This window comes from Fusarium poae, chromosome 1 (assembly GCF_019609905.1).
Source record: "Fusarium poae strain DAOMC 252244 chromosome 1, whole genome shotgun sequence".
NCBI classification, from domain to species: Eukaryota; Fungi; Ascomycota; class Sordariomycetes; order Hypocreales; family Nectriaceae; genus Fusarium; species Fusarium poae.
In genome coordinates, this window is record NC_058399.1 from 11,544,084 (window position 1) to 11,572,070 (window position 27,987).

At 45.3% G+C, this 27,987-nt stretch overlaps 8 protein-coding genes across 8 annotated transcripts; 5 read left to right on the forward strand and 3 right to left on the reverse strand.

Annotated features, from left to right (window-relative positions):
* Nucleotides 1-358: 358 nt before the first annotated feature.
* Nucleotides 359-2,056, reverse strand: FPOAC1_003756 (uncharacterized protein; the record flags this gene model as incomplete). Its single annotated transcript, XM_044848311.1, has 1 exon — nt 359-2,056. The coding sequence occupies one exon, from the start codon at nt 2,054-2,056 to the stop codon at nt 359-361; it is 1,698 nt and encodes a 565-aa protein (XP_044714227.1).
* Nucleotides 2,057-3,008: 952 nt separating this feature from the next.
* FPOAC1_003757 (uncharacterized protein) lies at nt 3,009-5,853 on the forward strand (the record flags this gene model as incomplete). Its single annotated transcript, XM_044848312.1, has 5 exons — nt 3,009-3,268; nt 3,998-4,542; nt 4,599-4,748; nt 4,798-5,685; nt 5,741-5,853. 5 exons carry the CDS (start codon nt 3,009-3,011, stop codon nt 5,851-5,853), a joined length of 1,956 nt encoding a protein of 651 aa, XP_044714228.1.
* A 330-nt stretch (nt 5,854-6,183) lies between these two features.
* On the reverse strand, nt 6,184-6,726 carry FPOAC1_003758 (uncharacterized protein; the record flags this gene model as incomplete). Its single annotated transcript, XM_044848313.1, has 1 exon — nt 6,184-6,726. One exon carries the CDS (start codon nt 6,724-6,726, stop codon nt 6,184-6,186), a length of 543 nt encoding a protein of 180 aa, XP_044714229.1.
* A 1,658-nt stretch (nt 6,727-8,384) lies between these two features.
* FPOAC1_003759 (uncharacterized protein) lies at nt 8,385-9,314 on the forward strand (the record flags this gene model as incomplete). The annotated part of the gene is made up of 1 exon (XM_044848314.1): nt 8,385-9,314. One exon carries the CDS (start codon nt 8,385-8,387, stop codon nt 9,312-9,314), a length of 930 nt encoding a protein of 309 aa, XP_044714230.1.
* Nucleotides 9,315-10,569: 1,255 nt separating this feature from the next.
* On the forward strand, nt 10,570-13,674 carry FPOAC1_003760 (uncharacterized protein; the record flags this gene model as incomplete). Its single annotated transcript, XM_044848315.1, has 12 exons — nt 10,570-10,711; nt 10,765-11,108; nt 11,142-11,248; nt 11,307-11,312; nt 11,364-11,398; nt 11,453-11,606; nt 11,676-12,391; nt 12,962-13,001; nt 13,054-13,121; nt 13,178-13,272; nt 13,334-13,468; nt 13,540-13,674. The coding sequence occupies 12 exons, from the start codon at nt 10,570-10,572 to the stop codon at nt 13,672-13,674; spliced, it is 1,977 nt and encodes a 658-aa protein (XP_044714231.1).
* Nucleotides 13,675-14,775: 1,101 nt separating this feature from the next.
* Nucleotides 14,776-19,868, forward strand: FPOAC1_003761 (uncharacterized protein; the record flags this gene model as incomplete). Its single annotated transcript, XM_044848316.1, has 3 exons — nt 14,776-16,283; nt 16,362-16,700; nt 16,748-19,868. The coding sequence occupies 3 exons, from the start codon at nt 14,776-14,778 to the stop codon at nt 19,866-19,868; spliced, it is 4,968 nt and encodes a 1,655-aa protein (XP_044714232.1).
* A 1,208-nt stretch (nt 19,869-21,076) lies between these two features.
* On the reverse strand, nt 21,077-21,894 carry FPOAC1_003762 (uncharacterized protein; the record flags this gene model as incomplete). The annotated part of the gene is made up of 2 exons (XM_044848317.1): nt 21,077-21,655; nt 21,709-21,894. 2 exons carry the CDS (start codon nt 21,892-21,894, stop codon nt 21,077-21,079), a joined length of 765 nt encoding a protein of 254 aa, XP_044714233.1.
* A 3,070-nt stretch (nt 21,895-24,964) lies between these two features.
* Nucleotides 24,965-27,968, forward strand: FPOAC1_003763 (uncharacterized protein; the record flags this gene model as incomplete). Its single annotated transcript, XM_044848318.1, has 14 exons — nt 24,965-25,215; nt 25,268-25,282; nt 25,335-25,647; nt 25,697-26,111; nt 26,166-26,254; nt 26,302-26,333; nt 26,390-26,419; nt 26,472-26,524; nt 26,575-26,658; nt 26,710-27,058; nt 27,110-27,282; nt 27,337-27,538; nt 27,598-27,826; nt 27,879-27,968. The coding sequence occupies 14 exons, from the start codon at nt 24,965-24,967 to the stop codon at nt 27,966-27,968; spliced, it is 2,325 nt and encodes a 774-aa protein (XP_044714234.1).
* Nucleotides 27,969-27,987: the final 19 nt, after the last annotated feature.

Below are 27,987 nucleotides of genomic sequence, written 5' to 3' on the forward strand. Positions count from 1 at the left end.
CTTGTCTGAGAGGAGAGGATATCTCAGTTCTGGCGATAGTTTCGTCGAGGAAGCTGGTTAACCCACAGCAGCTACAGAAGACCTTGAAGTTTGGACCAAAGTCGGACCAGGTTGGGAATGAAACACAAGATGGGAAGCAGAATTAAAAGGCAGCGAAGGGGAATATGGTGAGGAGGAGTTATTGATACGATAAGATGACGCAAGCCAACATCCAATGTTATAAATCTCAAAATGTACATCGTGTACTAATTCCAGTCTCCGCCTTGCTTGTATGTCAAGACTAGTTCAATAAGAATAAGTAATAGCTTTAGACAAATAGCTCCTAAAGGCTCAGTACAAGAATAACATCAAACACAAATTACCATGCCCAGAAGTACCTCTCCGTCATCTTATTAAACAGCCAGTAATGGAACTTGAATTCTGCTTCCTTGACAATCGCAACACCATACTGCATAACATCAGCCATATGGTGATAGGCCTGAATAGCACTCGGAAGAGTCAATTTGACAAGAATATTATCGATATCATCCCTCGGAACAGGACACCGTGGTACGAGGCAGAAACTGCCGTTCTCGGAGCGCGGGCGCCAGACTGCCCAGGGGTTAGAGTGAACGCCGTCGCTTGCAAGATTGTAGGGGCTTGGATGAGTGCATCTCCAGTTTGTTAGGGAGTCAAGCCATTCGAGGATGAGTTTTTCTTGATCAACGATGAGGTTTCGACCGTCGATGAAATCGTTTACGTGTTTGCTGAGCGAGGTGAGATTGTGTTGAAGATGGACGATTGAGTTCAAGATTTTCTCCATGCTTGTTGATTTATACCAGGTGTGTGATGAAAGGTTGACCTGCAAAGCAATGTGGTTTAAAAGATCGAGATCTCGCATCACATCATCAATGCTGTCATCTAGAGCCTCCATATCCCTTATCACTAGGTCAGTAACATACTCTAGGCTGAAGTCGCTCATCGCATCCGCAAAAATCTCAAGCCAGTCAACACTTAGCGAATCGTATGCACTCGACTCATTCCCGTTAGGAAACATCACCTCCAAATTGATAAGTATGAACGCGTATGAGAGTATGGGTTCCATGGGGAGGTTCGCAATGGGGACAACCGAACTGTGCCACTGATCGATCATAGACCTCAACTTTCTCAATAGGTCAACACAAAAACGAAAGTTGTCTGTTGCGTCGGGAGGGATCCCAAGTCTTTCGCGGTTTGGGAGATATTCGTGGTTGTCGCCGTCTTCGTAGAAAGTAGTAAAGATTCTGCCCCCTGGGTAGAATCTACCGCTGACATTATGGTAGAATTGACCCATCATTAGGATTGCGTTGCATGCGGCCGAGGGGTGCTTCGTAATGAAGTCGTCGTAAGGCATGTAAGCTTGTACAAGGTCGAAATATTCGAATATAATATGACTATATTCGTCCAGAATTGGGAGGACTTCTGTTGAGAATGGTGGTTGAATGTAGACTGTTTCTACCCTGGCTAAACAGCTCCAACGGGTGAAAAGCACTACTATACCGGCAAGGCAGACAACAACGGCGAGGAAGCACCAATGACTAAGGGAAGCTTGTCGCGCAGGAAAACTAAGCGGAAGATGGAACTCTAGTTCTTCTTGCTGTGATTCTTGTTGTTCGTCATCATCGTCTGATGGCCAGAGTTGTATGTTATTGCTTGCGATGACATAATTCGGCGGCGAGGGAGGTGGAAGATCAGAGATGAGGAGGTCAGTCTCGTAGAGTATTTCTTTTGACGAGTGCAGGTGCAGTGTCAAATTTGGAAGTGGATCGGACCAGAATGTATTGTGACAGCATAGGTTGATTGTACAAGAGTCGTCATGGTCATGGTCTTGGTCTTGTTGTTGAGTTTGGCTTGGGCCTTGATCTTGTTCAACAGATGAGCAGCGGTGAATGGGTGATTTGCGGGGCGAGTTGGAGGATTGAAGTGACGCCTGGCCAGAGACTTGATTTCGCAACTCATCCTTTTGTCTTGTCCGTAATCCCGGATGAGGATGAAGTTTGAATTGGACAAGTGAATAGTCTTTATCATGATCTGCCATGACTGTAGTTGGGCGATAAGTAGTTAAACGATCAAAAATGGAGATAGTCCAGGGCTGGAGAAAATGGAATATCATCAAAATTAACCAAGAAATGATGATGAATGAAGAGAAAGAGAAAGAGAAAGAGAAAGGGAATTGACCTGGGTTGACTTAATTCGGCGTTTGTATTTAATTTCTTTGTTTAAGCAAACAAACACTGAATTGTGCACAGACCTTTGTTTTATTGTTTTAACACCTGAGGCATCAAGCCCATCTTCGCGATAGCGTTAATGTACTAACACCACAAATGATCAATTATCTATATACAAAACTAACCATATCTATTTTCTTTCCCACCTGGTCATTTTATCCTAACTTAGACTCCAGTCGGCGGGGATTTTCTCTTTTATAGTATCGCATGCTGTCAGCGACCTACTCTTGTGCTTTTTGACTGACATCTGTCCAAGAGACCTATCTACATATTTGTTTCTGTTTGCAAGAATCATATTCACGTGAGCGTTTACTATCCCAGGAGGGTCTATGACCCCTCCATTCAAGAACCTCCATATAGCGGTGAAGGTGGTATATATAGATTTGTTAACGGATAGCTGCAGATTCAGGACAGGTCAAGATAGTGGTGTGGGTACTGATAACAACCCAATACGACTCCGCAGGCGGTTTCCACGTGGTCATGTAGAAGAGCTACCCTAAGGGTCTATGTTGCAACAGTAGACACCCCCTGACATGTCTAAGTTGTCGATGCTAGCCCAAGGAGCCTTGGGGGCGTTTAACAATGTATTAGGCTAAAGTCTCTTTCAATTTGATTCCTAAACTTACCGAGCTTCTGCCCTTCTGCCTGGTCTGAAAATACTTAAATGCCCGATTTGACGAGAAGTATTCCTGGATATTTTAGTATTCCAACACGACTTGCAACAATAGTATCATTCGATCAATTCCCCGTATCATCATCAATATGGCCTCGAGGGAGCTATTAGTGGTCATACTGAACCACACTAACGAAGAGCTCAATCTCGAGCTCGAGTCCCCGAGCCTTGAACACGCTCACTGGCTGGACTCGTCAGACTCGCGGCCGCCGCAGGAGATACTGGCAGGAGAGAGCGGAATGCTGCGCTGCGAACCGAATCACATGGGCAGAGGGTTTGAGGGTTCTGTTACTTACCGAATCGTTGGCTTCGAGATGAACAACAAGGTGACTTTTTCATGGAACATTCCGTACGTCGGGTTGAACAAATACAACTGCTCATACCCAGCGGATGCTTTCAATGTTAAAGTTTTGGGCGGACGGGGGAATCAGGCTGTTGTTGTCTTCGTATTTGGTAAGTTACTCATCAATGGCAACACTTTCTGTGTAAGAGGCTGACAGTCATGATAGAGCCATCTTTACGCTCGGATACAAACTAAGTTGGATGATGGTGTGTTCCCCGCCATTCGTTAATCTACCTCAAGGGTCCAGAAAGTGGCGTTACCCATAAATATCAATAAGGTTAAGCCGCAGCCACGTTGTGCATAGCTTGAGAATTAACATGTGATATAATCATGGGGGTGTCTTGTAGTAGGTAGCCTGCATATTATAAACTTTAAAAATACAGGTACGTAACCGTGACATAAGGGTTATTGTAAAACATGCAACCATACATCTTGACCCCAGGGAGGCTAATTCTGGAGTAAAAGTCTGATAATCGGAATGAAGGCCTTAGAGCTGCCCCCGGTCTTTATGATTTTTGGAATCCTCCTTCTTGATCCCTTGTTCCTGTGAGATTTGGTGACAGCTTACACGAGCCCATTGAACCACACAGCACAAAGTTTGCTTGCAAGTACGCGACGATGGCATTCCTTCATGTGATTAAACTGGCAATGTTGTTGGTGTTTTCCCAGGGTATGTCAAAATCCACTATCCAAAGTGACAATCGACTCAATTGATAATACAGTGACACAGTGCAGTACCACTGATGGACAATCTTTATCAAGTCTCAAGTTCCGTGCCGTTCCAAACGCCCCTGACGGATACGCACCAGCTCAGGTCTCGTGTCCAAAAACACGTCCGGTCATCCGTCCAGCAACGACATTGTCGACTGATGAGGCAACATGGCTGCAACTTCGCGACAACAACACCATTTCCGCGCTAAAAGACTTTCTGAGCCGGGCTAATATTGGCGACATAGACACTGGAAAGTATGTCGATGGCCTCATCAGTAATGCCACAAGGTTACCGCGGATTGGGATTGCTATCTCTGGTGGAGGTTATCGGGCCATGATCAATGGGGCTGGCGCTATCGCCGCATTTGATGACCGAAGCACAGGTTCAACAGACAAAGGCCATTTGGGAGGTATTCTCCAGGCCGCAACGTACCTCAGTGGTCTATCTGGGGGCAGCTGGGTGGTGGGAAGTCTGTATGTGCAGAATTTCACAACAGTTGAATCCATCGTCGACGCATCTAGTGGTTTTCTGAGTTCTCTTTGGCAAATTGATCAGTCCATCCTTGAAGGTTGGTTAGTGTCGAGCAAATCACAGACGACGATTACTAACTCGGATGAAATCCAGGACCATCAGACTTATCGGTAACGAAATATTACCGCCAGCTGTATCAAGATGTTCAAGACAAAGTTGATGCTGGCTATAACAAGAGCATAACAGATTACTGGGGGAGAGCCCTGTCATACCAGCTTGTCAACTCGAGCGATGGCGGGCCAGGTACGATATCCAAGCTACCGTCTGATTATAATACTAACCATCGCCATAGCATATACCTTCTCATCCATCGCAAACGATACTGAGTTCGCTGCAGCGAGGGCACCCATACCACTAATAGTGGCAATAGAACGGACAACGGGACAGTTGCAGATAGCAAGCAATTCCACCATCTTCGAGTTCAACCCATGGGAGATGGGATCCTACGATCCAGAACTGGCCGCATTCGCGCCCTTGAAATATGTAGGCTCCGATTTCGACAATGGTACAGTGGGACGGAATAGAGATTGTGTCGAGGGGGTCGACAACGCCGGATTCGTTATGGGGACCTCGGCGTCGCTTTTCAATCAGGCATTCCTTCAGATTGATAAAGCCGATAATGTTCCAGACATTCTCATCAAGGCTATCAATGAGACTCTGGCAGATATTGGCGACGAAAACAGAGATATCGCCAACTGGCCTAACCCTTTCTACAAATACAATCCCAAGAACAACTCGAACGCGGACAGCACGATCCTCACCCTTGTCGACGGTGGCGAAGACCTACAAAATATCCCTTTTCACCCGTTGCTTTTATCAGACCGACAAGTCGATGTGATATTCGCCGTTGATGGCTCTGCGGATACAATCACTCGTTGGCCAAACGGCACATCCCTTGTAGCAACATACAAGAGGTCTCAGGCAGGCACCTCGACACAAAATAGCCCGTTTCCCAAAGTTCCCGATCAAAACACGTTTGTAAATCTTGGTCTCAATCAGCGTCCAACATTTTTCGGATGCGACACCGGCTCCGACAAGTCATCGGGACCACTCATTGTCTACCTCCCCAACGCGCCATACACATACCAGTCAAACTTCACTACCTTTGACCTTGAATATAGTGATAGTGAGAGGGACCAGATAATCACCAACGGTTATAATGTTGCAACTATGGGAAATGGTACGGTAGACTCGGATTGGCCTGCTTGCGTAGGGTGTGCGATGTTGGCTCGTAGCCTGGTTCGCTCAGGCATGGATATACCTGGTAAGTGTGTGGATTGTTTTGCGAGATACTGTTGGAATGGCACGACGAACTCGACGGTACCGAGTACTTACGAGCCAGAGCTGATGGTCTCTGATGGGATAAGGGACAAAGCTCCTTGGTTAGGCGTGATTGAAGTTGCTGTATTTTTAACTCTTGTTCTGCTAAATTGATAAGCTACAAAAGGGAGTAAATCTGGGAGATTACAAGATTAAGAACCATTAATAAATATATCGAAACGTTTATCTCAACTACACATTGATTAACCTTTCCGCCACACATGTCTTGTCTCCATTGATCGCTGCTGATTATTGACTATACATCTATATCGTGTTTCTAATATGTCGGAGGTAACTTCAATGAACTATTAGAAACCTTTCATATAGCCATATACCTTGATATTTCAGTCATCACCTATCAACCTGTGGCATCATTCTGAACCTTCTTTGTACCACATTCTCGACAAAATCTATCCATCACTTCAAGCCTAAATCCGCACTGGGTACAGTATTGAAGAGTTAACCCTGATCTTTGGCGAGGAGTTTGGGCGTTCTGTGAATTTCCATCCCGAGTCTGAGGCGCAAGCTGGTATGCTGGTGCAGCCTGGATGATAGGTCCCGCGTCCTCCACCGAATTGTAGAGTCCCATGTCGCGTGTCTGAACTTGCATCGATGGGTAGGAAGCTTGGTATTGCGGCAGAGGAGGCGACATGGTCACCGCAGCTCCCTGGGTAGCTTTTTCTTCCAAGGCGGCCCTTTTCATGGCCTCGTCGACGGCACGCTGCGTGCGTAGTTCTTGCTCTTCTTCTTGACGCCTTCGTAGCTCAACTTCCCGCTGTATCTCTTCCTCGCGCTCTGTAGCGATGAGTTCCTGCTTTCGAACTTCATGCTTGGCAACGGCCCTGGACGCGCCGACAACAACCGCGGCTCCGAGGATAGGTCTACGTCGACGTCCGAACATTGTAGTTATTGTGGTTTTCAGGTAATGGTAAGTGTATTGGCGTGGTAATGACAGTATAAATGATGGCAGAATCAACTGATTTGGTCTGCATCAAGCTTTTTAATATGGATGGGTATCCTAACGGCGAGGGCCTTGATATCTGCTACTTTGATAGTCTCTCCGAGCATGTGACAGCAAACCTCAATTAGACTTTACACTTGCCAGAATTGTGACCACGGGATTCATCTGACGCATCTGGTGACTGTCACACGTAGCGGGCAGGCTGTTAAGACATCCATGCTGTCACGGAAGTGCGTTCCCAATTTCGTAAAGTACAAACAATGGCATTACACTTACTTGTTGCTTTCTTGTGTATTTCTCTCTTACATTTCTTTGTCGTTGCTCTCCGTTTTATGTCGGAAAGCACCCCACAGCCGACTCAGCGAACATCGGATGCGAGGCACATACTTTAGAAAGGTGCATATTAGCCATATCATGATATCAAGGTGGCGTGACTTTTCTAGTTTCAGCCCCAGAAGGCTTCCGATAAACAAAACGATTGAGTGCATCGGACTAGTGCTTATGGCATGTCATATCAATCCATCCAATACAATGCCAGTAACGAATTTCTCCTGTACTTTCCCAGCTTTACTTAATAACAACACAAAAGACGAATCACGGTCTAACAGGATGAATGCGGGGTGTGGCTTAATCAGAACAGTGCCCATGATCTTCACACCCATAAAATTCCATCAGTTCTCATATTCATACGACAAACCTTGAGTCTATTTTGCCAGTGTTCGAGCTGCTTCTCATCGGGATCGAAACACCGATACTGAGGTCAGGGTAGTATGGAACCTGGACCGCGTTAGTGTCATTGTCGAATGATTATCTGCCATTGCAGGGTAGCAGTGTCATGCATTGGTTTCATTCCATTTATAGTAATCAACTCCGTCTCCGATCAGCGGTATTTATGATTTATCAGATTACGAGGGTTCTAATAGTTTCATTGTCTTCAGCCAGGATTATATATGTTTTACGTAGCCACAATCCGCTCCACTAAGATATGTAATCAAAATGATAAAATGTAACCCACGCCATCCCCTTTTCATAAACAAATGAATACGTAAATCATGCGATTGGCCCTTCCACGAAACCTGTAACCGTTCCCCCTTTTCTCGTCACACTAATCCTCGTTGAGTTTCTGCCCCCGATGCCCCCATTTGCATTTTAAGGGATTTAATATCTTCTCAAAACCATATTCCCGCCTTGGACAAGTATAGCTTGGCAATTACAATACCGAATTCCCTACTACTATGTCTTCCATAATACACCGGCGAACGCATAGAAAGTCCAAGTTAGGTTGCATGGAATGTAAACGTCGGCATATCAAGGTAATCATATTCTAGCTTTGAAATTCCCTATCATATGTTTTTTTTGGCTGACTCATCTGATTGCTAAACCAGTGCGATGAAGCTCAGCCTAAATGTGGCAACTGTGTTATCAGCGAACGACCATGTTCGTTTCCCAGTCCGCGTGAGCGTCCAACCCAATCACGTCCAGTCGATAATTCGCTGTCCGTCATCAATCAAGTCCCGAAACATGCCAAGGTTGAGCCACTGTCTTGGTCCATCGGCCGTCCAGTTGGAAGCGTTCAAAATGATGTTAATCTTCAACATATGGAGTTACTCATTAATTTCTCAATCAACATTCCACTTCCCGATATCGACGAGACTGTCCAGGCCTCCCTTACTCGATTGGTCCTTGACGTTGGGTTAGACGCACCATACCTACTCTACCAGAATCTTGCCAGTTCAGCCCGTCATCTCGCCAATGTCAAACCATCTCTATCACCAAAATATTTGCGACAGGCAACAGAACTACAGCAGAGCAGCATAGAGAAGTTCAACTCGCTAAAATTACGCATCGACGATTCCAACTGCGTGCCTGCGCTTCTGTTCTCCTCTTTCTTAGCAAGAGATATGCTGACTGCCACGCTTGCCACCATCCGTCAATCCCAGGACTTCTCATTGTTCCTGGACCAGTACATACAATATATCCACGTTCAGCGTGGAGTCGATGCTATTGCAAGGTCCAGTTGGCCGTTCCTTATTCAATCTGAACTCCGACCATTGTTGATCTCGGGCTTCAGGATTTCCAAGCTATCACCTCAGGGTCAGGAATTGAACGACCTTATCGCATCAATAACCGAAAACTCAAAATTGGATAAAGAGGCAATTGGAGCCTGTGTAACTTCAGTGAAATATTTGCAAATTGGGTTGGACTGTTTATTGTCATCAAAGTCTCGGAGCATAGGACTGCAAATGGTATTCAACTGGGCAGTGTTACTGCCGAATAAATTCGTCGAGCTTCTCACCCTGCGTGAACCTCAAGCACTCATCATCCTCGGTCACTATGCAGTCCTGTTACACCTATGCAAGGATGTGTGGCAGGTGGGAGACTCCGGACGTCACATACTCAGCGGGATCGTCAGGGAGCTACCGTCCAAATGGGTTCAGAAGTTATGGTGGCCGCTTTCCATAATCGCACTTGGATTAGACTCCAAGGCTGCATCTGAAGCACCACGTGGCACAAGCACCATCGAATAATCAATTAAAATATTAATAATTTACATATAGTATTTCACATCGGAGTATAATTGTCAATGTTTCTTAATGCCTCGGCAGAAATTGGTTAAGGAACGGCTCTACAAAAGGCCAATCAATTCCCATTTTGGGTCACCGACCCAGTCTACCAGAAAGATGGAGCTGAATAACCACGAGGTTATTGATATTCACAAATAGACGTTTGCTGAGCATGTCCTTCAACTGTTTCAGATGAACGTTGTGTAATGAAGTAGCCCCATCAAAATCATCATTGAATCCTAGGAGTCTATTAAAAAGAGACTGTACAGTCGCAAAACGCCATAGTGACGAGCCTATATGTGGTGTTCCAAGAAAGATGATTCCTCTTTTTGCCTTCCATGCAGAACTGTCATCACTATCAGCGACGAATGCCTGATGATACTTAGTTACCGCCTTGTGTTGAGTAGAATCTGAAATACCCCTTTGATAACGAGACCGCCAAAGCTGTGTCCAAGGAAAATGACTGGAAGCAGCTTTTCCTGCTCCTTATGGTACTCAAACTGTTAGCAATTTGGAGAACTACGACTTACACGATTGAACCTTTGGTATAAGGTTTTCTTGGCTGCAATGCAGGTAATTGCGGCAGTGAACAACAGCGACAAAGTCACTTGGAACGCCTATCGTGGATTTTCAAAGTTCACCCTATACTTCATTCTAGCCATAATCACTTTTCTTTTTGCATTTATATCCGCGTTGTTTCTTAGGGAGTTGACTTTTGCTAGTAGAGAAAAGAGAAAGGTAGATTTCAAGAGGATCGAACGACAGCCCTGCACATGACTCGAACGCAATGTCGTCCGTTAATAGTCGTATTATATGGAGTACTGGCATGTATGGCAGCTACGGAATGGATAATGCTCAATGGATCCACCAAGCTAAGAGGCATTTCAGCTGTAATGAAAACAATAGATTTGACCTAGCTCAAGCCACAGCATTCCTATTCCATCAACTATTGATTAAATCAGGTCATTCTAGAATGTCTAATTAGTCAAATACGAAACTGCTATCGTTCATTGTTGAAAGTCCAGAACAGATTTAGACCCGAAAAACAATAATCTATTGGAACTAATTCTTCCTAGGAGTTCAACACAATGCGCCAATATTCTGTAGCGGTGTAACAAGTACAGTGTTATATATGTCAAACCACCTCTGGGATTTCTCTTGCTATCCCTCACTCGCCCACAAATTTACTCAGTGCCTTTTGTACTTCTCTTCATGAAAAATGATTTCTCTAAAGCAAACACTAGCGTTTCTATTCATCAGTGCAGCAAGCGCGTTGCCCGCTAACACTGAGAGGTCCATACACGATGGAGAAGTTTCGGCCTTGATGGCCAACGGGAGAACCTCTCTTGACTCAAGAGCAGGTACGTGCACCCCCTGTGGAATTCAGATCATCGCATCTCATCACCCTCTTCAGTTTGCAAAGCTAGCGATCCAAACAATCAAGCGTTCAAGGCGCACAAGGCCGATGGATCCGCTTTCTGCTCAACCTACATACGAAGCACATCAACATCTACAGTCACTCCAACCATCCAAAAGACTGCTTTCAAGACAAACACCGTGACAGCGACTATAGGCAGTGTTACCCGTGTCACAACCTCTACTACAGTTGTGACCGTCATCACAAAGACAGAGACTGTATTAACTGCTGGAACAAAGACGACTACTATCCCTGTTACTGATTTCCAGACAACGACACTTTTCACAGTCACGACGACTACCCCTAGAGATACATACATAAAGTGGAGGCCTTCAACGAAGGTGAGTTTGGTGACGGAGACCAACTTCATAAAGGCTTGGACGACTACCACAAAGACTTTTGATTACACTCTTGCAACCGTTCCCACCGATTTTGTTTATACCGGCGGAACGGTTACTGCTACTACTGTCGTTACCACTACGTGAGTGTCCCCTAGAATTGTTTTCATCAAGAAGATATACTAACAACCTTTCGTCTAGCGAGACGTGAGTCTTGAACATTGCGTTTAAAAAGCAATATTTACTGACATGGCACAGAAAACCAGCACCGCCAGTAGTCACTGTTCCTCAAGGTATGCTCTTCTGATAATCATAAGTTTTCCGAGCCTGCGCTTACTTCCACGTAGCTGAGGTTCACTGTGCTATCGTTGGTAACTCTGGATCCACACCTGTTGTTACAAAGGGAGATTCCCTCACCTTCGGCCAGTGTAAAGATATTTGCAAAGATTGGCGCTACTTCGGCATCAGTGCATCTCAATGTAAGTGCTATGTATCACAATTGTAAGTAACTCAACTTTCTAAACTTGGAAAAATGGTTGCGCTTGTTGTCGAAGCTAATCTCATGTCTAGGGTGGATACGGTTGAGATGGATGCATCCTCTGATTTCACATTCTACGATACATCATGCAATTCCGCGAGCAAAGTAAGCTTACCCATCGCTGGTCAAAGGCACAACGATCATGAGTTAACTCTCTCCAAGCCTCAAAAGCGCAGCATACCAGTCAAGAGAGCAATTATTCAAGTGCCTAGTTATCTGCCTAGCAAGTCGCCAAGCGCCGTTAGTAGTGCCTGTTCATGCTTGATTACGAAGCCCGCTGCTGCCGCCATCGTAAAAACCACTGCCAAAACTACAAAGACTGTCACAACGACGCAGACTAAGCAGAAAACCGTCTTGGTCAGCACGAAACTGACTAGCTTTGTCACCGACAAGAAAACTAGTACATCTACCCGCTCGACTACTACGACAAACACAGACTTCCGCACTATAACGAAGACGGATCTCAGAAGCGCCATTGTCACGGACCTCAAGACCTACATTGTTACCAACTTCGACCACCTTGTTTACGTGACAAAGTATGAAACTGTTCAGTCTACCAGTTACAGCACGCTTTACTTAACCACCATTGTTGCCACCGTCACAATGATGGACTACAACACCATTTATACTACCAAACCGCCCGTGACGGTTACGAAGGACGTTTACACAACTGAGAAGACTGTTGTTGCTACTAGAACAGTATTGACTGGTGGATCAACTATCACAGCCGGAACGACTACTATCTATGGTACAATCTGAGTTTCTTAAAAGAGCTATTCTTACTGAAAAGGTGTCTGGGCGTTGACGATGGAAAGTTGGGTAGTCACTTTACATGTCAGCAACCAAACAATGCACTTATCATTATACCGCATTGTCATCTCAATCAGTGTCGTATCCTATCACAATACAAGGTAGATTGTAACAAATCTACAGAGTAGAATTTTAGAGGTTCCGAAAGTTTGTGGGCAAGTAGAGCATGAAAAGTAGCTCAGTCCTGCAAATTCAAAGTTAGCCAATGTAAAACTCAATTCAACAGGTATCTCGTTTATCGTGATGATCTTTGCCGCGGATCTCTTCGGATGTCCGAGCGCTGGTGGGGTTCTATGACGTGGCGGCTAGTTTGACTTTACTGACTGGTTAACTATACGAATGTCTTATATTCGACATTTCAGCTCTGACTTGCTAGCGTCCTCGCGTTCAAAAAGATAGGCTGACAGGTTCTCACTCATATCCCTCTTGAAAAAGAGGCTGGCTGAATAATCCTGTTTCTGGAACTTCTAGCTCAAATTGGAACAGCTACACGTCATTCATTATGCAGAGATCTACATGCCACCGCATATCTGGGCGAAATATTGTCGGTCATTCGGTGTTGAATAACTATAAAATATGAAATAATTCCACCTCATTTAGAATAACACAATTTATTTCATATTACTCTTTCGTTCCTACCCTTGAAAAGCTCATTATGGATTGGCAAAGTATGTTCATAATTTAGTTAACTTAAGTACATGCCATGTAACTAACTGTATTGCAGGTCTCGTTGATCAACAATTGATCGGTTCTGGAAAAGTCAGCCAGGCTGCAATAATTAGTCCGGATGGTGTCTATACCAGCGGCTCAGATTTTCAGGTAGGAATCATCGCCTGTTGATAGAACTTGGACGATTCTTCAAACTAAACATAGATTACAGTTAACTTCCCAAGAACAACATGCAGTAGAAACCGGATTCGCAAATCCTGATGCAGTACAAGCAAACGGCTTGAGAATCAATGGGGAGAAATACTTTACTCTGCGAGCTAACCCCAGGACAATTACTCTGAAAAAGGTATAAACTCACAGACTCCATTTTCAGACTCGATTCCATTTCAACTGCTGATTGACTTTCGGGAAATATAGAAGGCCGATGGCGGTGTTGTTGTGAAAACTGGTCAGTTGTATTTAATAGCCATGCATCAGGCACCATTACAACAGCCAGAGACAAGTGTGGTCGTTGAAAGTCTGGGAGACTTTTTGACAGGTCAAGGGTACTAAGTACATATTGAAAGAGTTTCAAAGAAACACCGTCATTGTATAGGAATTTCAATGCATTCTTAATTTTTTTACATTGTATCATCGTGTACTTGAGTAACTGCTCTTCCACTCGTGCTGAAAGATATCCTCCAACGACAGATTGTATCTGAAAGGGAAAAGGATTATAGAGAGCAAATACTGCTAGGTACTGTTCTGGAATCGGGATTTAGATACCCTTTATAGCAATCAACCATTTTCTCATAACTTCCATTACATGTTGTGTCAGACTCTTCTGTGTCATGGGTTTTTTTCTATTGACTACAAAGTACAAACTAGATCTAGCGTCGATATGAAACAACCGAATGGATGCAGTAGTAGGATCTTGTAAACCCAAGAACCCTCCAGGCTTTTCCCATAAAACTTGCGTGGGCCGTCGCGTAGGACACAAATCCTACCCTGTACCCAGTGGATGGATCACATCATCACACGACGGGACCTGTGGGTCAGTTTTCTCCTGGTGGAACTTGATCTTTCAGCTTTCTTAGCGTCGTGCAGATCAGTAAGGCTGAGATTAGATCTGAGCCAACACTCCACAGCCACTCGCAACCCAATTTATTATGTACTATCCTGCACCGGATCACTACCCGCACGAATGGATATGTGTTATGATGACAGGGGTGTTGTTCAATTACAGCCCGAGTTGTGATGCTTCTGAAACAACGAAAGCATATGATATGTGATAGGACCGGATCATGACAACATCAACGCGTAGTTGAGTATGTTCCCTTATCGGGACCTTGAGCCATAGTGAAGAAAGGTGATATTAAATCACAGGTCCTTTCGAAATTATGCAATTGTGATGTAATGTATACATTATGAGACAAAGTACGAGTTTCGGAGGCTGGGAAATTGAAGTACGGGATGCGTGGCGCATTGTTTGCCAAGTCCGATACGGGAGAGTGAGGGGTAGATTGGATTAATGTTTCTGCGGTTTGGTTTTGCTTTGTTGAGCCCTCCAGTCTCAGTTCAGTTGAAGCCAACCATTTCCATCTCTCCCATTCATCATTTTATCCCCAGCTAAGCTTCACATTTACTCTCGATACACGATCGCGTCCAGCTCCAATGGCACCAACAACACGAGACACTGTTGCAACTGGGCAGAAGAGGAGGATTGAGGTTGACCTCACGGAAGCTCCAGTGAATAACAAAAGAGGCCGCGACGCCACGACACGCGACGCTGCGACACGCGATGACTACACTATTGGGTGGATCTGCGCGCTGCCAAAGGAGCTGACTGCGGCAATCGCGATGCTAGATCAGCAGCACCCAACTCTCCCTATTCCATCAGAGGACAATAATGCATACACCCTAGGATGTATTGGAGAGCACAACATTGTCATTGCTTACTTGCCCAAAGGTATAACCGGAAATGTCGCCATCGCAACTATGGCTAGTCATATGGCGAACTCCTTTCCATCTATCAAACTGGTTCTGATGGTTGGTATCGGGAGTGGCATTCCATCTAACAAGGTTCGACTTGGCGATGTTGTGGTTGGTACATCCATTGGAATGCATCCTGGCGTTGTGAAGTGGCAGACTGGCAAGGTCGATGGGGAGGATAACTTTGAGCGTACTGGTGCACTCAATAATCCTCCTCATGCCGTACTCACCGCATTGACGCGTCTGGAAGCCCAACAGAACCTGGCTGGAACAAAAATCCCAAGCTATCTCGAAGAATTGAAGCAGAAATGGCCAAATATCGCCTCGACGTTCTTGAGACATGACTCACTCAAAGACCTATTATTCAAATCAACATACAACCACGTCGTAGACTGTATTACAGACTCTGCAGATGAAAAAGATGAGGATGAGGATGACGAGCACCAGGGCTGTCGACTCTGTGACAGGACCATGACGGTCAAGAGGAAGCCCAGAGATATGCTTGTCCATTATGGCCTCATTGCATCCGGTGACACGTTGATCACAGACGCCACCTCCCGGAACAAGCTCAACAAAGACCTCGGTGGCAAAGTGCTCTGCCTCGAGAAGGAAGCCTCCGGGCTGAAGAACAATTTCCCATGCCTTGTTGTGCGAGGGATCTGCGACTATGCAGATTCACACAAGAACAAAGACTGGCAAGAACATGGATGCATTGTGGCCGCGGCATTTGCAAAAGAACTCTTGCAATATGTTCATGCTAGCGACGTGGCGAAGGAGCGATCGGTGAAAGACGTACATCAAACTGTCACCGAGGCCAGTTCTGGACAGAAACAAGACACAGCCACCTCCGATCTCGATTGGATCGTGAAAGCTGATTACAAGACGGACCAGAGTCGAAGTCTCAGTCTTCGACAACCTGGGACTGGTCAATGGTTTCTTGACACTACCGAATTTCAGAACTGGGTCTCTGCTCCCGAACAGACACTATTGTGCCTGGGCATTCCAGGTGCTGGCAAAACAATCTTGACATCGATTGTTATAGATTACCTCAAGTCAAAGATTCAAAACGATCGTAGCATTGGTCTGGCCTACTTTTATTGTAACTCTAATCGATACGACAAACAGACCCTTTATCATGTTATTGCGAGTCTCTTCAGGCAGCTTGCTGAGAATATTTCTTATAGCAAAAAGTATCTTTAGCGTTTGTTTGGAGAATGTGTCACACGGCAAAGATTTCCGACACTTCGAGGACTCATTTCAGTGTTCAGAAGGGCTGTTAGTGAACATTCGCGGGTCTATGTTGTCATTGATGGTTTGAACGAATATGGTGAGACCGAGAGTTCACGAGAGTCCTTTCTTAAGCTGCTGGCTCAGCTTCAACACCAGAACCAAATCAGTGTTTTTCTGACCTCCCGATTTGACTACGGGATTAGATCTGAGGTGGGAAGGGCTTTCGATAACACGGCAGAGACAGAAATTGGGGCAGCACGAGACGATATAGAAAGGTTTGTGGAGGCCAAGATGAACACGTTGTCTCTTGCTGTCCGAGACAACACAGACCTGCAGAAGGATATCAAAGAAGGAATCACAAATTGTGTAGATGGAATGTGAGTTTTTTTCCTAAACAAGAAACATACCACGCTGACGTTCCCAGGTTTCTCTTGGCCCCTGTCTTCTTCAACTTGCTAGTCCAGCAAAATTCGGAGACTGAGATCAGAGACCAATTGAAGGCTTTCACATACATCGATTGCCGTGGTCAAGATGGGCAAGTTAGGGCACTCACAAAAGCCTTCAAACAAACAATGGACCGGATCGAGCAACAGGAACCGGAACAAGTGTCTCTTGCTAAGCAGGTCATAGCATGGCTTGCCTATGCTAAGAGAGAGCTTACAGTGACAGAACTACAACACGCTCTTGCGACTAGTTCATTACGACGCCATGTTTGCGAGTCAGACTTGCCCTCTGACGCGACATTGGGGGCTGCTTGTGCTGGCCTAGTCATTATTGACGAAGCGAGGAAGACGATTGGGCTTGTTCACCAAACGGCGCAAGAGTACTTCAGAAACAATAACGAAACGTTGGTTCCAATGACCGAACAGGATGTCGCTAGAACATGCATCGCTTATCTCACATTCAACGAGGTCAAAGGGAAATACTTCGACCACTCGAAATTTGAAGAGGCACTGAAACCTTGCCCTCTTTATCATTACGCAGCCAATAATTGGTGGCGCCATGCTCTTGAATCATGCATCTCAGGCGACGAGCTCATGACTTCTATCAATAGCAACCCTACTTTTATGACCTCGGTTGATACCCTCTTCATTACCGACTATTCGCGAAGGAAGGGCTACGACACGATCGGACTTCTTCCTTCATCATTCAGTGCGCTCCATTTAGCAGCATATTGTGGACTAGAGGATCTTGTCCGGAGACTTCTCCAAACCGGCCATGAAGTTGATCCAATTGACAGTTCCAAGAGGACACCATTATCCTATGCCGCCAAACGTGGACACCAAGGTACAACTCAAATATTACTCGACAGCAAGGCTGACCCGAATCGAAGCTCCACCAATCGCCGTTCAGAACCACGGACCCCAGTGTCATTCGCAGCAAAGTACGGACATGAAAGCGTGGTTCGGCTGTTGATTGCAAAGGGAGCTTCTGTCACAAACTTCGACCTTTTGCGAGCCGCCCGTGGCGGGCATGAGCCCGTTGTACGCCTACTTACAGAAAAGGGTCTTTGTGTCAATTACAAGCACCAGCCTCTCCCAGGCTTCAGTGCGTCCTTTCACACGAAATACGACGGGAAAACAGCAATTTCTCTTGCCGCACAAAAAGGGCACGAAGCTGTTGTTCAGTATTTGCTACAAAATGGTGCTGATCTCGGTCACGAAGGTCTTCTGGAGATAACTCCGCTATCATTCGCCGCTAGTAGTGGAAACTTGACTGTTGTCAAGTTGATACTTGACGCTGCAACACATCTGCTGAATTTGGTGGATATAGGTGCACAAACACCACTGTGCTATGCTGCACGTTACGGACACAATACTGTCGTACGTTTATTACTTGAACACGGTGCCGATAAGGATATAAATTTCGAGAACATCGAAGCAGAGGTTAATGATGGTACTCGAAGTGCTTACGAGTGTAACATGGGTGGAAGATCACCCTTATCCTATGCTGCGGAGAATGGCCACACATCAGTTGTCAAGATGCTGTTGGCTCAAGGGGCTGATCCCGAATCGCAATCATCAGAGATTAATTATTGGCACTATGGAAGAACACCTTTATCATTTGCGGCGTTACATGGACACGAAGCAGTCGTCAAGTTGCTGTTGGATGAGAATGTCTGTTTGGACACCCCAGCGAAATCTGTACCGTACATGGGAGGCACAGCTCTTTCATCAGCAGCAACTAATGGTCACGATTCAATTGTTGCGTTGCTATTACAAGCAGGTTCGAATCCAGAGCCCCCCCAAGCGATCGGAAATACCGACGCCGCCCCGTTTTCCTTGGCAGCGTCTGGTGGACATGCGGCGGTCGAGAAGATGTTGCTTGACGTTGGTGTTACTCAAATAGACATGCCAGATTCTGAAGGAAGGACGCCATTGTCTCATATGGCACAGAATGGACACGATGAGAATATCCGCTTACTCCTCCAGAAAGGGGTCAACGTTAACTATCATGGTACTGAAGAAGATGACTTAACGCCGTTGTCATTTGCTGCTGCAAGTGGACATGCATCTATTGTTCAGCTGCTCCTCGCACACGGGGCCAACCCGGACGATAGGTGCACCACAGGAGGGCGTATCATCGGAATGGGGACTTTAATATTTTCGGGAGGAATGACTCCTTTGTCATTTGCCGTGTCGAATGGGCACGAACTCGTTGTGCGGATTCTACTCGAGCAAGACAATGTTAATCCCGATGATAGGGATGACGACAATCGAACTCTTCTTGCTCGCGCTATTGAGAATGGACACGAAGCCATCGTTCGATTGCTTCTCGAGAAGGGAGCGGATCTGGAGGCTACGTTCTGTATAAATGATTGGAAACCGGAGGGAACGGACGAAACGGACGTAACGGACGTAACGCCCTTGATGGCAGCAGCTGTCTACGACAGACTGGAGATTACTGGAATACTGATATACAGAGGAGCTCGTCTCGACTGTCAGGATTCTTCAAATTATACGGCATTATGTTGTGCTGTCCAAAATAACAGCATTGGCATCGTCCTCCTGTTATTGAATAGCGGAGCTGCCATAAAACCCAAACACGGTGGGCCCACACCACTGTCATTGACAACCGATACAGAGATGGCCGAACTGCTGATTCGTTACGGAGACGATGTGAACTTCAAAGATTCTAGAGGCCGGACACCATTATCCAACGCCGTCAAGAACGAAAATCTTTGTCACCTGTTGATCAAAAACGGGGCTGATGTCGATACTCAGGATCATGAGGGTCGAACACCGCTATTGATAGCATGTCTTGAGGGTGAGGAAAGGGTTGCCACTCTCTTGGCTAGCAGGGGGGCAAACGTCAATTCCAAGGATCATAGAGGCAGAACACCATTGATAGAAGCGGCTCATAGTGGTATGGAAGATGTCGTCCGTCTCTTGTTGAGGAAGGGAGCAGATCTTAATGCTAAGGATGATGATGGGAATACAGCTCTGTCAGAAGGAAACGAATATCCTGGGGTCATGAACGTCTTATCGGAAGGGAGTGGACAAAATGCAGAAGTTAGGGTTACAGGCAGAAGTAGGAGGCATTGAAGATTTCGGAGATTCCTTAGAAAATATTGAGGTTGTAGACAAGGTGGTTGGGGTCTGATAACTGCGTATATTTGGAGTTGTGCCTTGAAATCTAACTTCTATGTATCATTCTGTAATCTCATTTTGAACTATCTTTTTAAGATATCTTGATAAGATTTTACTGAGATGACTGTTGTAGACGATAGTTTACTGCTTTTAGTGACGTTGATTTTAGATAAATGTCCCAGTTCATTATAGTATTCATTATCCCCATTAAAACCTGGAAACAGCTTTTCTAATCGGCTCTGTTATATTGTGCTGAAAATATCTCTGCGCGTCATACTATTCTAGATAGCTCATACCCCTCGTTCGGATGGGAAACTCCAAGCAGGAAATAATACATTGCGCAAAGACCCTACCAACTTGATGAGAAAGTGTCTTACTGAATTTTGCAATCAATGCTTTAACTCCATCCCGAGCAAATAAGGGTTTTGTTTCAAAGAATGAATTAAGGGTAGAGCTGGCCTCCTTTCACAAGGCAACTTCAGGCGGCCTGACACAAATAGCGTAAACATTATGGCTATTTTTTATTTATTTTTTCTGTAGTAAAGTACAAAATAGAAAAACAAATCATGGCTTTTCTCAAATCTTGTCTTGCTGCTGTTCGACGACCCCATCCATCGGGGTGGTGACAGAGATTGTGGTAAGCGTGTAGTCTTTTATGTATGTTGCCTCATCATTAGTACGAGAGTACCCGTATCCAAATATCAGTGGTTTGCTGAAGTGAAAGTAGTTGACATATACAAGGCGAAGGTCGAATCTGCAGCTAGAGGAGTGGGAGCACTGAAAACATACCGGCAACGATTTTCCGCATTTCTGAAAAACGAACAGTACGATTACCTAGGGTTAAGTCGTCCAGTCGAACTCGTAAGTTTTTAATGCATCAATAGATGAGCAAACTGAATCCGGTAGGAGCCGAACTGTCGGTCCCAGCATCTTTAGTAATGCTCAGATTGAAGCAGTTATCGATGAGAACTGGCTGACAGGAATTATGCAGGATTTTCATTTGTTTTTTACATCAGACTCCCTTGAGGAAAGTTGGCTAAGCTCGCAGAGTATTGATTGGGGCATGGATGGAAGTATTGCAAATCAGACTGGGCGATTGGGTGATCTGAACTTTTAAATCTGCGATAATTATTCCCTATTTAAAAATGATACATTTCATCTTTCTATTCGCTGAGTAGTTCTAATATCCTCTTCACAAACAGATCAGGGACAGTCATAAAACCCACGTGACCACCAGGAATCCTTTGAACCTCTTTGCCCAACCGCATAGCGATAGCCTTGATTGGTCCTGCACCTGCACCATCAATGCTTTCATCTCCAGCGACAAAAATGAGCTTCTCTTTTGCCCTTTCGAGACCTTCAATGTCTACTGGCGCACTAGTATACTGCCTCAGCTCAAATTCAAACCAAAAGAGACAATTAGCGCGGATCTCGTCGCCGCGGTTTGTGTCCATGCAATGACGCATCATCTTCGCATCAGGGCCTTCTGACAAACCCGAGGTGAAAACCTCCATGGCTGCCTCAGGGCCTTGAGCTCTGTATGTGTTGTAGATGTGATTGATCAGTCCGCTCGCCTGTACTTCAAACTCCTTGGGTAGGACACCAAAAGCCGGTGGTTCATGAGAAATAAGCTTGGCCACGCAATCGGTATGAGTGGCCAGCAGCTGTTGCGCAACGACAGCGCCGGATGATGTTCCGAAAACAACAGCCTTGCCATCACGAGAGACGCGGGCTATCAGACGCTGCGCATCATCGGCATCAGTTTGTATCGGTTGACAAGGTCTTGTTTGCCAACGAGATAGCTCTGCGAATATCCACGGCGATCCCAGCAGACGACAGTGAAGCTCGCGGCGAGAATTTCGGCGACAGTGTGGAAAATGCTTTCGCGGCCGTCGGCTCCGGGGATAAAGACAAGCACGGGCCCAGAGGTGCCGAACGTTTCATAGTGGAGTATAGCCCCGGGAACGGTAAGCTTAGGCATGTTGTTGTTTGGTTATAGGAAAGATAGAAAAAGATTAGTTATGGTTTCTTTTCTAATAAAGGTATTTATAACTCTTAATATTGGTTCTGAACAGTATAGATATGCCATTTCTCATCCATAGTTAGAGATTTATTGATCTCCAGGTGGAGTATTCGGGGAGATAATAGAGGGTCGTAATTGGTTAAAAGCAGACTCGAAATTTCCTTTCGGGGAGATAAGTAACACTTTCAATTGGCTAGTCTACGCATTAGCAGATATATAGAACGTTGAGCACTGCTTTGCGCCCAAAGTGCTGTGGTGGTTGTGTTTGTCGGGAGTTTGCCTAGGACATAGACCTCCTCACTCTTGGCTTGTGCCATCAACAGAGTTTGTAATATACCTTCCATAGATACTATATTTGTCTTCTTAGTCACTCCATCTACTCTGATGTTCTATTTTAGCCGGAGTAAACTTCATACCTCGATGGTGACTTGTGACCTCGTAAGTCTTGGCAGCAAGTCGGAGAGGCGTCAGACCCAGCGACGTTATCCTGTCGATATTGGTGTGAAAATTGTCTTTGGACCACAAGCTAAAAATCAACTAGTCCGCCAGAGATCAATCGATGTCCGCCAAGAATTGCCATCATGCTCAAACAAAACGCATAGCCTTCAGTTTCAATTCGCTAGCAATATCTCCTTCCCCAGTTCTATCATATTCTAGTTCGCCATCCAGCCTCTAAGGGGGCAGCATTTCGTTCTTGACTAGTGTATAATATCTCGATTACATATTTCCAACATTCAGAAACGTGAATGACAAGAGACATATACGGCCCAAAGTACACATGTTCATGCTCTAGACAAGGTTGAAGTCGCTGGAATGTTATTATTTGATCACAAAAGGGAGAACCCCGCTTGGAATGTATTGTTCTAGACAAGTGATAATAAATGTCCATATGAACAAAAGTTCTGGACTGAAATGTCTGCAGTCTATTTCTGGCCCAGGGCACAATTTCGCAAGCTGAAGGCCTTATTCACAAACTACCTATCACGTGTGTAAGCATATAATCTAGACAGGGCCTAGGCTGGTTTCAGCTAAAGTACCGTCGCGTAATTCAACCAATTGCCAACCACCGGGGAGAAGGAACTGACGTCTCGCCAATGTTACATTAAAAACGGTCGCTAAACCCCCGTACGCTCCACTCTACTCCGCAACACAGAAACATTGAAGGGCGGGTATCGTAAGAACTGGTGCCAAGAAAGACTTCTTTTCGAAAGTTGAACAAGGACATCGGAACTTTATTGAAAAAGCCGTCGGGAACCTCCACCTCTCACTGCCGATGTAACGCGGTTGTATTGCAGATCGAATTCCCATAACAGAGTGTAGGTAAAAAAGTATCGTCGGCAGATAAACAGCCGCGTTCAAAATCGTGGTTGTTGATTCAACACTTTTGTTAATTTGTCAATATAATAAATTGCATAAATGGTAAAATGTTATAGTGAACTACTTCTGGCATAATCTAATCAGAGTTTAAATGAATACTAATTATTCCTAGTGGATAAGTCCTGTGGAAGAACATATCAGGTAAATACTCGATTCACCCTATACTAGCCAACGGGGTTACACCAGCAACAAATCGTCAGGGATAAAACGTGACCGCACAGACAAACATCGCGTGGCCATGCAGGTGTTATTTATTCACACAACCACACTGGTGGGCCTCAAGCTTGGATGATTTAACACCGTCCCGAGGAAAATAGAAGAATCATCCCTCCTACCACACCACTACAGTTTGATCTTAACAGAGATTGCCTACATTGAGCCTGGGAACTGGGAGAGAAGTCTCTTATTGTGATACTAACCAACATAGTACGTTCTGTCTTTGCAAGTAAAAGTACATACACTTTCTTGGCTATCATATCATAGTATGAACTAGGATTGCGGAATATTACCGCATCTACCGCACATACCTAAGCGAATATGCATTAGAACCTGCCAAGTGGTTCGATTCAAGCATGGAAACAATGGAATCGAATTAGACAATGCATTTTCCTACTCGATAATAGAACAATTATCTCTGCAATGTAACATGGTTGCACGTACTGTGTTCATCGATATTCATGCATGTTAGTTGGATATTTACAGGGCAGTTGAATGTCCACCAAAGGTTTCAAAACACGCACATGACCAGCTGTAGAGAATCAATCCTAGATACATAGTAGTATGCATGGAACCTCAAAATACTACTGCAAGTGGTAAAGCTATTCGCCATTAGGAAGGTAAATCCTAATTTTAGGTTCCCATTATCAATCAAATACCTCTTTGTCCTACATAAAGTTAGCATGAACTCAGTCTAAAAGTTTCAATCCTCGGTGTTGCGGACAGTCCGCTGCCCCGGACCCGCAAAAGCCTAATGCAACCCCAACCCAGCTACTGACTCGACCAGCCAATCCCAGGATCGAAATCCTAGTCTTCTTTACGATAGAACAATTAGGTCTCGATGCGACTGCTACATCTATTGAACTCTATATCGAGATAAGACTAGTAAGACATGCATCATGCACGATATAAAACGTCGGTTATGCATATTCATCTTTTCCTGGTTCTTATCTGCGAACTACCGGTATGCAACCCCCAACATCCGATATGCAAGCCACAACACTCGGTAGAGTATTTTTTACTAATTCAAGTTGTATCTTTGCGGAGATAAGAGGGGCAAATATCTTTTGCTTATCTTGGCAGAATGGAACTTATCTTTGTGATATCGACATGGGCGTTTTCCTTGCCCTTGACAGCGTCTATGGATGGATCTTGCCAAGATACTGTTCTCGACGACTCCATGAGCCAAGTCATGTCATGTCATGGCTGCATGGTGGACTGATTTAGGACATGATTCGGAATGTGTTCTCGGAACCGATTGTTCAGCTACATACACCAATTCCGACTCTTGTCTTGATATATAAATCGCAGTCCTTGACGACGAATTCGAAGTTTGCCACGAACAGAGTCACAGAATCATTCCTTACTGGCTTGGTTCTCATCTGCTCGCAAGACAAGTTTCAATTTTCCAATTTGAGAAACGACAAGAATCGCCATGCGTCTCTCGAATCTTTTGGTCCCGGCCTCTCTGGTTCATCTGGTCCTAGCCAGGGCTTTTCCTGCTGAGAAGCTGAAAGGCCGACAGCTGGATCAGGAACCTGTTTGTTCCTCAGCCCAGCCGACGACGAAAGCTCCTCACAAGAACTTTTGGGGTTCTCTGACCAAAAAGGAGACTGCCGATGTGCTTGCTCTTCTGCATAGCAATGCAACAGGTTTCAACCTGACCGTTGCAGACAAGGCTACCAGGTACGTATTTAATTCTGAACGAAAGTACTTGGAGTTTCTAACACGATTGCAGCCGAGACAACAAGATGTCAGTTTTTCAGTATAAACTACGATTTTTAACACTGACGCTAGGATTACAGTATGTCTATTGAACTCATGATGCCTAACAAGAGCGATGTCCTTCCATTCCTGTCAGATAGCAACGGTGCCCCAACACGATACGCCCTCGCTGCAGTCATGTTTGGTGCACCCGAGGAAGCCTATCTCCAGGAATTCAAGGTTGGACCGCTGCCGATCACTAATTCATCAGTTGTCGCGCCTTACACTTTTGCAAACACAAAGGCTGGTGACGGTAAGATTGCAGTTGCCAACCCTGATACGCAGGAGTATGCCGATTTCAATCTTAAGATTATGAAGGAGGCAGAGGACGTGACCAAGCGTCTTTGGAACCTGGTGAGTTCTATGATTTTGAATTTTTGCCTTTTTAGCTAACGGAGTGAAGACGGTCGATGATGGACTCCAGATCCCATTAGCTTTTGCGGCCCCTCTCAATGTTACTGAAGGAAGGGTCATCATGTGGCAAGGTTTCAACGCGCCTGTCACCAGCATCTACGACACTATTTCACTACTCCCACTGGGCCTGTTCTTGAGGACGGACATCACAGGTCGTGATCCTAGTAAGTGGAAGGTGACTGGGTGGGTATACAACAATGAATTCTACAAAGATCTCGATGGTCTCCGCGCAGCTATGGACGAACCCGGCTTTAAGGCCCTGGGAATGAATCTGGACGAGCCTTGGGCCCACACTACCAAACAGGGTGATGATCTCCCTCTGGACGACGAAGTTCCCCCAGCATCTGTTCAATCTGGCAAGTCGAGATTCTCTGTTGATGAGGATGAGAGTTATGTGACCTGGAGTGAGTACTTTTCAGTTTTATTGGATTTTATAACCCTGCTGATCAACTCGTTAGTGGACTTTTCTTTCTACACCAGCATCACCCGAGACAATGGGCTTCGGCTTTATGATGTTAGATACAAGGGCAAGAGGATTCTCTACGAGGTATGTGTGTCACATAAAGTGAGTATGGCTTTGACTAATCTTTATAGCTCGGAATGGATGAAGCCATCGCGCATTATGCGTAAGTTTTGAACACACCATTGTCTCATATGATCATCCCGTTAATACTGTACACAGAGGCATTGATCCCGTACAATCTGGAATCTGGTAAGTGAGGTGCAGTTGACTCATACTATTGGTTACCTAACCTTGATCCCAGTTATTTTGACAGCATGTCTGGATTCGCCCCCGCAATGATCTCCCTCGTCAAGGGTATGTTTTGTCTTGGCTGGAACGACTCGTGTGAAACTAACATGTATCAGGTTACGACTGCCCAGCCTATTCGCACTACGTCAATGTCACTGAGACCACAGGCGAGAAAACATTCACTCAGAAGGACGGCCTCTGTACGTTATGCCCTTGCATCAAGTAAGCTTTTATGCTAATGAATTGTCCAGGCATGTTCGAGATCGACAAGGGTTACCCTATCCAGCGACACTCCTGGGCCGGACACACCACCGTGACAAAGAATATCGCTTTCAATGTCCGAGCTATCTACACAATCGGAAACTACGACTACATGATGACCTATTCGTTCCACCTTGACGGTTCAATCGAAGTATCTGTCAGAGCATCGGGCTATATCTCGTCGGCATTCTACGCTCAGAACGAAGACTACGGTTTCAAGATCCACGACAGTCTTTCTGGATCTCTCCATGATCACGTCATCACATTCAAAGCCGATTTCGACATCTTGGGGGAGAAGAACTCTTTGCAAAAGATTGCCATTGAACCTACGACTGAGAAGTGAGTATTCTATTCATAAACGGTTTTTTAAACCTGCTAATTGTTCTATAGATATAAGTGGTCTGATATGACACGCAACACTATGAAGGCAGTCAAGAGCTTCATCGAGAATGAAGATGATGGCAAGATCAACTGGACTCCCAATGGTGGCTCAATGTATGCTGTGGTCAACAAAGACGCGAAAAATGCCTACGGAGAAAACCCCGGTTGGAGGATTGCACCAGGTTAGTGTCATCTGAACATGCGAAAAAATGCGATATCGCGGCTGACATTCATAGCTACTGGTGTGGCTTATCTCACCGTCGAAGACTCGTCGGTTACACAGAACGCTGCTCACCATGCAACCCATCATCTTTATGTCACTCGACAAAAAGATAACGAGTTGTATGCTGTCGGAGCCTTCAATTCGCTGACTCCCGCGGATCCCCAGGTTGACTTTAACAAGTATTTCGACGGCGAGTCGCTTGACCAAGAGGACATGTAAGTATTTCGTTGTTCCTGCTGATATAGAACGTTACTGACTGAAATTTCTGTTGCAGTGTTGTTTGGTTCAATCTGGGAATGCATCACATGCCTCACACAGGTGATCTTCCCAACACCGTCTTCTCGACCGCGCACTCAGCCATGCTCATTGAGCCTTTCAACTATAATGTGGGCGATCCTTCGCAAGCTAGTTCCCAGCAAGTCTTGATCAAGGTCAACAAGGAGGGTGGCAAGGCTGAGGTTGTTACTCACGGCGCAAAGAATGCTACTTGTCCAATTGATCTGGTATGTACATTGGTATTTCTGTTTCTTTACAACGCTAACATTTCAATTCCAGGCACAACTGAACCCTGATCTGTCAGATTATTCTAACAGCATCAGTGTTCTCAAGTACCCCTTCGATGGATCAAAGCCAGACCGGTCTTGAGTTTCTTGCATGGCGTCGC